The sequence below is a fragment of the Ursus americanus genome, chromosome 13 (assembly GCF_024610735.1).
Source record: "Ursus americanus isolate L20-20 chromosome 13, mUrsAme1.1.p, whole genome shotgun sequence".
In the NCBI taxonomy this organism is placed as follows: Eukaryota; Metazoa; Chordata; class Mammalia; order Carnivora; family Ursidae; genus Ursus; species Ursus americanus.
In genome coordinates, this window is record NC_142139.1 from 31,034,152 (window position 1) to 31,046,334 (window position 12,183).

Sequence of the window (12,183 nt, forward strand, 5' to 3'; positions counted from 1 at the left end):
GGCTGTCGATTTTCTGGAAAGGCTTCATTTACAGAGCTATAGCAGGAAATCCAAGCTGACCTGACTGTGCAATCAGCTGGAACAACGAAGAAAGACAGCGTTGGGAATGAGAATCCTTCAGAAAATCCAAGTCAATCCAGGCTGAAGCATTCTGCTGTGGTAAAAACTAGATCAACACTTGAGGGGCTTAAGGTTACTTAGAAATTAATTTTGGAAAAATGGGAATCTTTATCTTTTGGAGTGGTGGTTTTTGTTTTATTTATTTTGTTTTGTTTTTAAGAATGCTAGTCATAGGCCCTGTTGCACATATCTGGGCAAAATTTGAACATTATTTAAGATGATGAAAAATACAAAATCATCCTAGTCTAACCCTTCACCTAACTTAAAATATATCTTAAAGTACATAAAGACTACTTGAAATAAAAAGGAAGAAGTATTAAGATGGACCCACGATTTGATTCTATCATATCTGGCCTCTGACAAGTAAAACAAAGGCTTAGGGCCCCACTGATAGATAATCAGCAGATATTTCTTTGTGATGCATGATTACCTAGCTCCGAAACCTATACTTAAGGATGAATACCTACCATTTACATTGATGTGGATGGAACTGGAGGGGTTTATGCTAAGTGAAATAAGTCAATTAGAGAAAGACAATTATCATATGGTTTCACTCCTGTGAGGAACAGAAGGAATAGCGAGGAGGGAGAACTGAAGGGGGGGAATCAGAGAGGGAGACAAACCATGAGAGACTCTTGACTCTGGGAAACAAACTGAGGGCTGCGGGAGGGGAGTAGGTGGGGGGATGGGGTAACTGGATGATGGGCACTAAGGAGGGCACGCACGTGTTGGGATGAGCACTGGGTGTCATACGCAAATAATGAATTATTTAACGCTACATCTGAAACTAATGATGTACTATATGTTGACGAATTGAATTTAAAAAAAGGATGTTAGTTGGGAAAACAAAACAAAATGCAAAAAAACAAAACCTGCGTAAGTGCAGTAAGTATGACTAGAGATTAATAATAAGAAGCCTGGTTATCAGGGAGACAAGATCACATCATAGATCAGAACACAGGCTTTGATGTCAGAAAACAGTACAGCTGGTTTCAAAAGTACACATACTGACTTGTAATCGTAGGTAAATTACTTAATTTCTTTGTGCTTCAAATACCTCATCTGTAATATGTAGGTAATAACCCATACCACATTGGTTTGTGCTGGGGATTAAAGAAGATAACACACACATGTGAAGTCCTTAGCACAGGTCTAGAATACACAAAGCACTCAATAAACAGCTGCTTTTGCTATTACCATTGCAAGCAATAGACAAAGATCTCATTTGACAGGTGATGCAGGACGCATTTCTAACTTCTGATGTCAGGGCACTAAGATAGCGGCTGTTTAACCCTTGCCTGAGTAACACACATTCAGCAAAAATCTCTCTGGCCGTGGCATCATTATGTTCGGACTGCAAAGTGTGCACGTTACTGGAGTAAGGTGCGCCTAGAACAACTCCTTGTGTAACTACTGTAAGCTTCTTACATAACCCTGCCTCTGATCTCTTATGGGTCATAATAATATGCTCATAGCATTATAACCACTTTGAGAAAAGAGAAGCCCGGGTAACTCCTCCAGCCTTGACTGTAAAATTCTTACAGTCCTGGATGTGGTTGATCTCCTTACTTTACTTATCTCACTTAAGTGCCAAGGTCCTTTCCCGCTCTGATGGGGAGAAAGTAAGTGGCTATCTTTCTGGAAGGCAATCCAGCCAGAGACACTAAAAGCCTTACAGATATGTATACTTTTTGACTCAGCATATCTATTTCTATAAATTTACCCTCAAGTGATGAATAAAGGAATGTGAAAAGATTTTTTTCAGAGGATATTGATTCAGGTTGTTCAAAATGCAATTAACATTAGGGGAAAAAAGACTTATGTTTCCGATAATAGTGTATCAGATAAATTATATTACACACAAAATAAAATATTGTCTACTTATTAAAACTGACATTACAGAAATAGTTTTATTAACATGGAAAGCCTATACATATATGTACATACACACATATATACATATATGTTTTTACATACACACACACACATATATATACAAAGTTTCAAAGGTGATTTGGAGGGGCTCCTGGGTGGCTCAGTCAGCTAAGCGTCTGACTTTTGGTTTCGGCTCAGGTTGTGATCTCGGGGTCTTAAGATCAAGCCGCATGTGGGGCTCCGAACTCAGCGAGGAGTCTGCTGAAGTTTCTTTCTCCCTCTCCCTCTGCCACCCTCCACACCCGTGTGCTCCTTCTCTCCTTCTCTAAAATAAATAAATAAATCCTTAAAAAAACATAAAAATAAATAAAAAATAAACAAAAGGTGATTTGGAGAGTGGCATTATTGTTTTCAAACTTTTATTCCTTTTGCTTATCCGTATTTTCTAATTCTCTGCAATGAACATGTATTATTTAAAGAAAAAAACAAGTTCTTTTTTTTCCCCTGGAAAAAACCCAAATCTTTAGTTTTTCTCCTTGCCTGGCACAGCCCAGACTCCAGACACCTGAGCTTCGCTTTTTTAAAGATGTATTTATTTATTTAGAGAGAGAGAGAGTGAGCAGAAGCGGGAAGGCCAGAGGGAGAAGAAGAGAGAATTCCAAGCAGACCCCCTGCGGAGCACAGAGCCTGACACGGGGCTCGACCCCACAACTCTGAGACCATGACCCTAGCCCAAATCAGGAGTTGGATGCTTGACTGCACCACCCAGCCGCCCCTCAAGTTCTTTTTCTTAAGCTGCTGTGTTCCCAAGGATACGAGAATAGTTCTTGAGCTACCCGGACCAAGAAAGGATGGTAAAATACCAACTTCCACATTACATGCATTTCATGTGGATGGCAACTAAATTACCCCACATTTTCTCTCTCTAGTGTAGAGAAACGGCAGAAGCAGAAGCAACTAGCAATCTCTAATTAAACGCTGGGTCTTCCCAGCTGCTGACTGCAAGAATGCTTCATCATAAAAGCCAGTATAGCACTGCTCAAAAAGTGCTGGGCTAGGAAGGGGGAGACCTAAGAATTAGGTCTCAGCTCTGCACTAACTAGCTACAACCAGCTTTGTGAACTTGGGCAGTTCACCTTGCCTCTGCATCCTAGTGAAATAAAACTGTTAGGCAAGATGGTGACTAAAATATCTTGCAGGTCTGAAAATGAATGACCATCTAGGCCCAGATGAAATTCTGGGATGGTAAAGAAAAGAGAAACTAAATCAGCAGGGAGCCCAATCAAGGCACTGAGCAGGGCTATGTCATCAGTGAAGTGCCCATCAAACACACATCCCCCACCCCATCTCCTTTATCAGCCCTGCTGGAAGGTCAGATGTATCCACAGGGAATTGTCATCAGCTCCTTCTTTCTGTTTGTCTCTCTTCTCGGTGGTCCCAGAGCTCCTCTGTAGACAACGTCTTTGGAGTTACCAGCATTTTTATGTGTCTATATTCTCACTGAGGCTGTATAACCCTTCTTACAGTTAGAACCTTCTAACTCTTCTAATGGGGAGAGCCAAATGGTTTGCCTTCTACTGAAATCCAATGAAGGCCAAGGAGGGCAGAGGACTGGGCTCTCTCCAGCCTCTGGGGCACCAAGTCCAAAACACCAGCTGCTGAGGGAAGACCTGTAGCTGTTTAGCTCCCTAATGAGAGCCTCAGATGCAAAATGGTCAGTCAACTGACTGGTGGGGAGAGGGGGAGACTGTCGGAATATAACAAGCTCAACAAAGCTGGCTAGACAAATTCCTATGGTACTGCTTCGTTTATGTTCTTAGAGATGGCAAAAGGTATAATTTAATGCATAAACCACTGAGCAAAATGCAATTCAGCAGGCTAGAATTGATGGCACAATGGAATATCAACCAAAGAGAAAGGTGGTTGGGACTCCTGGGCGGCTCAGTTGGTTAAGCATCTGCCTTGGGCTCAGGTCATGATCCCAGGGTCCTGGGACCGAGTCCCATGCTGGGCTCCCTGCTCAGCGGGGAGCCTGCTTCTCCCTCTGCCTGCCACTCCCCCTGCTTGTGCTTGCACTCTCTCTTTCTGACAAATAAAATAAATCGTAAAAAACAAAACAAAACAAAAAACAAACAAACAAAAAAAAACCAAAGAGAATGGTGGCTTCATTTTGGGTGGTAGTGGAAAAAAAACAGTCATTACTGAGGACTGTTTTGGGGTCCCTTTCCCAATTAAAGGTCTCAATGCCAAGGAAAAGTAAAAAAACAAAACAAAACAAACCAATCAATCTGGATACAACTGTTAAATTAGAAGCAGCATATGAAAATAATGTTTTACCAAATAGCTCTTGCTTTTCCCCGCTCTTCTTTCTGTATGGTTCATACCGCCAAGGGCCAGGTGACTGACTGCTATATTGGGAGTAAGTGAGACTCAACGCAAAAGACTCCCCCTCCCTGGCTCTTTGCGGCTCAAGTCTAAGGCAAGTCAAACACCTAGGATTTACCCCTGCTCTTCTATAGAAAGTGGTCTACACGAACACACTGATGGTAGACGCTCCCTTGAATCCGATTTACACGCTGCGAATTCACGACGCGTACGGCGCACAGCAGTGTTTTGCAATCCTGTGGCTTCTACGGGGCAGGGAGTCAGACTCACCTAGTTTTCTGCTGATGCTTCTCTTACAGCAAAGATTCATGAAAGTTAAGCAAATTAAAAAGCTCTTGACACACTGTCCCACCAAATACCAATTCTGTAGTTCACAAAAAAACAACATTAAAATTACAAACCGAAAGGTCAGCGTATCAGAGAAATCTGAAAGCTGGCAGCTTCCGCTCTTAAAATCCTCTCCTGAAACGGAGCCAGCAATTTGGGTTTTAAATGGAATTCGGTAAGAAGGACTAATGGGTGAATGGGACTTTCACACTGGTTGTTACTTCCGTGGACTCTTACATAAGGAAATTCTGGAGGTATCTCTATGGGTAATCAATATCCACAAAAGCTAAACTGAAACTGTTCTTGGCTTATTCTAATGAGATCATGCAGTTGTGACAGGCATTATTTACTGGGGAAATGAAAGTACATCTCTTTGTGGGATAAATTATGCCATCAGCATGTATTGCCTCGTGTTCCTTAGCTTTGGTTTGGCAAATAATTCAGGAATAATTCAGCTTTGAAACTCTGGGCTCTTTCCTACACGAGCATTCACAGGAACACCCGCTTCACAGAATCATAGAATGGCAAAGCCCCAGAAACTGAGGAGTAGCGATGTCGGGTCACAGGGAAAGAAGAAAAGGCTAGGGCTGAGGCGGCAGGGAAAGAAAAGTCACAGAGGCACACACCAGCAGCTCCCCTCACCGTAAACACAAGCTGACTGGCAAGGCCAGGCGCCTAGAGTTGCTGTGAGGAGACCTATGAGGGCTCCAAGGAGCTCCAGACTCCAAAGGATCTCAAAAGCCTCTGGACGCAAGTGGTAGGCAGGCTGGAAGGTGAGAGAGAAAGTGTCAGAGTGTCCTTTCCACACGGTTGTTAAGTCAAGTGGTTAAGCGGCTCTGCCTGATTTCCAATTCCCTTTCTTTTTACCTCTTCACTTGCTGCCTACAATGTCTGTTTTAACACATTCTAGAATGTTTGCCGACTAACTGTGACCCTTTCCCCACCCCACCCCCCAGGGCGCTTCCCCTCTACAGTAGCTATTGGGTCCTTCCCCTGTGTATTGAATGATGGCTGGAGTGCTGGCTTAGAAAAGCCTGGGTGGCTGGGGAAGGCCTGTCTTCTTCAGGGTCCCCGCTTCCCTCTTCCTTTAGCCTCGATCTCCTTCCTCTCGCTCTAATCCCCACCCTTCCCTCCCAGGTGGTTTTCTCCATGCCCTGCACCCTGATGCCATTCCTTCATTCACCAGAATGCATAAATGACTGATATATTCCATCATTTCTCATGGGACTGTTTGCATCCTAACCAGAATAACTCGAAAGGAATATAACACTACAAAGTTAGAATTTCAGGTACCATTAAATCCTTGAGGGAGCATTCCTAGGGCACCAGGGCCTTCTGGCAGCTGGAAATCACACCCAGATAACCTCTCCTACCTGTGTGAAAGGCCAGCTGAGATTCCTGCATTTAGCTGGGCACCCTGCAATCAGCTGGCACTGCGTGGTACTGGCTCACACTGGGCTATAATTGAATATTTATTTCTGTTCTCAAGAGCAGAGACCGGATCTAATTATTGTTATATCTTTAGATCCTAGGACAGTACTTCCTACCGAGTAGAGATCAATTTAAAGACTGAGCAAAGTCAACTGAAAGAGCTCCCAATGGCCGAAGCTAGAATGATTTGAGCAAGAAAATAAAGCAGCATTGGACTCCTCCAAAGTATAAAATCAATATGCATGATTCCATACTGATAAAAATAATTGAATAAATGAAAAATCCCCACTCCTTAAGGGTGGGTTGTGCATAGTGACTTCCAGAGAGTATATAGCATGGAAAGGGGAAGAAGTTGTGATATAACAGTGGAGAAACCAAAAAAATACTTCTTCAGCTGGGTGATCAAGGAAAACCTCATCAGTCATAAATTAACAATGTGTACCCTTGCTTGACATAATGTAATAAAAATAGCACTTTATCTCTCTGATCTCCCTCAACAAAAATCCATCACCTTAGCCTAATCATGAGAAAAACATCAAATTCCAATAGAGGGACATTCTGCAATATACCTGACTAGTATCCTTCAAAACTGGCAGGGTCATCCAAAACAAGGAAAGCCTGAGAAACTTCCACAGCCAGGAGCCTGAAGAATCATGACAACTAAATATAGTATCCTGGATAGGATCTTGGAACAGAAAAAGGACATTAGGTGAAATCTAAATAAACTATGGCTTTTGTTTAGTAATAGCGTATCAAGGGGCGCCTGGGTGGCTCAGTCGGTTAAGCGTCTGCCTTCAGCTCAAGTCATGATCCCAGGGTCCTGGGATCGAGTCCCACATTAGGCTCCTTGCTCAGCGGAGAGCCTTGCTTCTCCCTCTGCCTGTCACTCCCCTTGCTTGTGTTCTCTCTCTCTGTCAAATGAATAAACAAAATCTTAAAAAAAAAAAAAAAGTAAATTAGCTAAAACAAATGTACCATACTAAGATAAGATGTTAATAATAAGGGAAACTATGTATATGAGGGCAGATTAGAGCTCTCCGTACTATCTACCCAACTTTTCTGTAAATCTAAGACTGTTCTAAAATATAAAGTCTAATAATAATAATAATAATAATAATAATAATAAATCAAGCGGAGGTAAAAAAATGGAAAAAAAATAAGTTCTCAGTGCCTTTGCTTTTTCCATGGCTATTTGCAAAGCCACATGCAAACTTATACCTAAAAAAAATCTTGGCCACTTTGGGTTAAAAATTCTTGTGAGAGATCCAATAATGGCAGGGCTGTTGACCACCTTTTTAAACACAGGACATTATTATAGATTATGATCAGGGGGGAAAAAAAAGATCCCTACTCAAGTAGGAAATAGGGTGCTCAGATATGTAAGTATTACTTAGTACACCCAAGTAGTCCCCACATACCTTTTCATTTCCCAGCTGCCCATGGAGTTAAGCTGGGGTCACGTGACTGGTTCCAGCCAACACCGTGTAAGTGGAAGAGATGTGTGTGACACGTCTGGGCCCAGGGAGTTAGATGTGGGCGTGCCTTTATCTCCCACTTTTCCCTTCTAAGTCGTTCTCCCATGCAGGCTTTGTGTCACTATGGATGGAGAAGGCCCAGGATCCAAAGGAGACTTTGCCAGAGTGAGAATGGGGTAGATAAAGGAGCCATTAAGATCTGGAGTCTACCTGCTTTAGTGGCTATGGTTAATTACCCTAACATACCAACTGATTGTATTCCCAAATAAAGGTTCCTTCCCTTCTGGCAGAAAGTTAATGATAATGTTTCTCTGTATTTCTGAATATCACTACTTACCACAGGCGATGGTCCAGTAGACCAAAGAGTCTGGAGTCTGGTATAGGATTCGGTAAGGAGCCACCCGAGCGCTGGAGTCCAGCACGACATCAAGGGTACCCACGAGAAGGCCTGAGGGTGGAGAAGGGAGAAGAATGCTTAAGGGTTTCCCCAGTGCTTCCCCAAATTCCCAGAGGCAGTGTCCACACACTCCTTCTGTTGGACCTCCTTCTTCCCCTACAACTCCTCTCGACAGCCCCTCTCCTGTCGCACCCCACCGTGACAAAATGTTCATCTGAAACAGTCCGATGCTGGCTCTACAGTACTTGTTCCAACAACCTCCAAGAGAAACTGCAAAGTTGGAAGGCAGTCTGCTGGTATCAAAAATAATGGGAGGCTGACAGAGCTGGGAGCTCAGTCCCTGGCATATGCCGGTATTTACAAATGCTTACTTAAAATAAAAATAAGTACGGTATTAAGCACTTATGTGTTGGTGTCTCTGCTTTATCTACATTATGCCCATGTGCATTACTTCCTCCCCGTTTTCACCTAAGAAACAAATCCTTAATTTGAGTAACTTGCCAAGGCTGGGAAGCAGTCATGTCTATCTGAGTCAGTGTGCCAGGCTGGCCTACATATTATTTTAATCTGTCCCACTTTTCTTTGTATTGAAAAAGTATAGGTCAGCTCAGCAAACACCAAGGAAGTACCTACTAGGTGCAAGGCCAAGCCCCCGGGCACAAAACATAGTAAGACAGAGTCCTTAAGGCATTTATAATCTAGTAGGGGAGAAGGCCAAGCAGTGACTGAACACTTGTTTAGGCGTGAACAAGGACTGTGAAACAAGCATTTTCACACCTCAGTGGCAGAGTCCTTTGGCATTTGTCACATCCATCATTAAAACCAGAGATGGCTGCAGGTGACTGCCCTCTGCAAGGATGCAGTAATTAGGCTGAGGACCAGAAAAGGCATTGGGGTAGCATACGGTGGCATTCTGTGGGTCAGGAACCCCACTGATCTGTCCAGACCCTGGGGGAAACTTGCCCACGTCATCCAAGTCCAGGATGCCTCAACAGTCAACAAATGAATTTATCTATTTATTTGTGAGAAATGCAAATACTCAGTACACCAATGCTCACTTAACAAGAGGCAGTGTTTTCTGTTCTCAGGAGTGCAAATCTGTTTTGTAAGTACCATTCCTCCAACACCCTTCCTCCAGGAAAGAGTGCCTCCTCTATCTACCCCAGCCTGGTATTAGGCCCCGAACATTTTCTTCACTATTCAAAAATAATATGGACACACCCACAAATTTCACAAAGTCAAATAAACTATATCCCTAACTTGGCAGGATGAATCCAGAAGATTCCCATAAAGTAAATGCCCATGATTATTCCAAACGTCTGACAGAAGTCAGCAGGGAGCAGGATTTGGACTCAGAAGAACCAGTTAGGAACTTGGGCTACTTTTCATCTTAGGGCAAGACATCTTATTTCCAATGCCTCGGTTTTCTCAATGACAAAATGGAGACAGTATCGCAGTTACAAGATTGTTCTTATAATAAGATCGAATGTAACAGGATTTCAGGGCAAGAGGCTGAGTGGAATAGGGGTTAAGAAACCTGTCTGGAGGGGCGCCTGGGTGGCTCAGTCGTTAAGCGTCTGCCTTCGGCTCAGGGTGTGATCCCGGGGTCCTGGGATCGAGCCCCGCATCGGGCTCCCTGCTCCACTGGGAGCCTGCTTCTTCCTCTCCCACTCCCTCTGCTTGTGTTCCCTCTCTCACTGGCTGTCTCTCTCTCTGTCAAATAAATAAATAAAATCTAGAAAGAAAGAAAAGAAAGAAAGAAAGAAAGAAAGAAAGAAAGAAAGAAAGAAAGAAAAGAGAAAGAAAGAAACCTGTCTAGAACTTGCCAAGACACTCCTTTATTTAGTTTGACTTCTACTTAGATGGCATGTCTATTAAAAATGGCTTTGGGATACTACTGAGATAGCCTGCGGCTGCGAGGGGAGGCGAAAGGCCCCCAGGCTCACTTGCTCTGCTCCTGTTGAAGAGAAGCTGCAGACCGGGAAGCAGGAAGCTCAGTGCCTGGCTCATAGCAGGATTTTCAGGAAGTTCCGCTGAAACTCTTGCCACTAGTATCTCCTGACATGTTGTCTTGTGACAATGTCTTGAGGTTTGGTTCCCACCCTATCACCATATTGAATACCTTGCTGTGGGTGATGCCACTGAAACTCACTTCCTTCTGCACTGGCAGCCTGGGGTCATGGAAAGAGCCATACTGCTGAGTCACCTAGTGTGCCCACGAGCTCAGTTCTGGCTCTGACTCTGACAGAACCAGTTCTGTGGTGTGGACATGCCACTTAACTTCTTGTTGCTTTGATTGGCTCAGTTGTAAAGTGATTATAATAGCACTTGCCTTCCTGGACCAAGGTTATTAATCAAGAAGCCTACAGGAGGTTAACCATGGGCAAGTCCTACAGTTGTCCTTGGTCTTTGTCCAAGGACAGGAGCCCATTTAGGTTCACTCCAAACCACAGTGACCATAGTCAACCTGAACACACCAGGAAAAACAAACTTTCACTAAAGTGGAAATTAATTCATTTGTTTGATCTGGCCTGTAGGAAATACATTAAAATCCCTACAGCCTACAGTTTTCCAAGGGGTAAATTTCCACATAATGCCACGCATGTATGCATTTTTGTTTTCTCTACTGTGGCGTGGATTTACTGCAAGGACCTCTAATTCCTTTTCATTTCTCTGCAGATGAAAGACTATATTAATAGGAAAGCAGAAAAGAGCGTGAGCTAAGCTGGATTCCCTTCAATGTTAACTAGAAACACGAGTACATCATTCGTAACTGAGTGTTTGTAATACTTCACTCTTCTTGAATCAAAAGAAGAAATGAAATCCCCAAATACTGGAAATGTCACGTACATTGATTCAAAGGAACACACACTTCCTTCTGGGCTTCGGGAATTCGGTCAAGGATTAGCCTACAGGGTTTAATGAGCCTACAAGAGTGTCCTCACAGACAAAGGTTCTTCATGGGCAAGCACAGCTCGTTGGGCAGAGCAGCCAACAGAAGCGGTCCTGGTTCTGGAATTCTTCAGCCCTGGCCCTGCCACCACCCAACTCTCACACCCAGCCTCCCTGAGCCTCAGTTTCCCCATCCTTAAGGTCTCACTAGACTTCTATACTTTGTAACACACAGGAGGGAAGGCCTCTGAAAAGGTTCAACCTGATCCACTCATCTTGGCCACCGCAAATGTCCCCAACTAAAATCCATCTTCAATACCCACGATCCTAATTAACAAAATCTCCAGGGTCACTCAGGGACAAAGAGAACTGGGTTGTTCAAAGAACACACCCCAGAGTGAGGGCTTCTGATTAGATAGCAGCTCATGAACGCTCAGTGTGCATTCACAACTTGGCACCACCAGCTTCCAGTAAGATTTAGATGAAAACAAATAGGTACACACATACCTACTAGAGGGTCCATGCTGAAATGCTTTAGACTACAGACAGCATAATATTGTAATACTCACATGACGTGCACTCAGTACAATCAGAAAACTGTTGTGAAAATTCTTTGAAAATTTAAGGTACTAGATATTCAGACTCTGGGAAACAAACTGAGGGCCTCAGAGGGGAGGGGGGTGGGGGGAATGGGATAGGCCAGTGATGGGTAGTAAGGAGGGCACGTATTGCATGGTGCACTGGGTGTTATACGCAAATAATGAATTGTGGAACATTACATCAAAAACTAAGGATGTACTGTATGGTGACTAATATAACATAATAAAAAATTATTATAAAAAATAATAAAATTAAAAAAAAAAGTAGTACTGTGAATCGAGGTATGCAGGTGGCCAGTCGAATCAAGAAATACACTCTTCCACATTAACCCAGATGTGCCCTTTCCCTTTGTAACACTGACCGGAATTTCCCCTCCATTTGGAATGTTGTGCTTATCTGTTAACTCTCACTTCCCACTGCCTTAAATGACAAATTCCTAATTATTTAAAACCTCTCTTTCTACCCCTCATCCCCTCCAAGTTCTGCTTCTGTAGTATCTATTGAATTTATTTAAAATTACTGGCACATTTGCCTCGTTCCACGTGGACTCCTCTTTCCAAAGGACCTCTTATGGTGGAGGCTGACTCTCTCTGACTCCTAGGTCCTGCATTTTGCTTGGGGCACAGTAAGCCCTGAACACACGTTTGATCAATGGATGAGCGCTAGGTTTTGAAAACCTAC

The 12,183-nt window shown here is 43.3% G+C and overlaps 1 protein-coding gene across 1 annotated transcript in view; it reads right to left on the bottom strand.

Annotated features, from left to right (window-relative positions):
• TBC1D9 (TBC1 domain family member 9) overlaps positions 1–12,183 on the bottom strand; it is a 110,078-nt gene that overhangs the window by 57,419 nt on the left and 40,476 nt on the right. Inside the window, exon 2 of the mRNA XM_045798932.2 lies at positions 7,951–8,061. Coding sequence (XP_045654888.1) covers positions 7,951–8,061 — 111 coding nt within the window. The remainder of the gene's footprint in view (positions 1–7,950; positions 8,062–12,183) is intronic.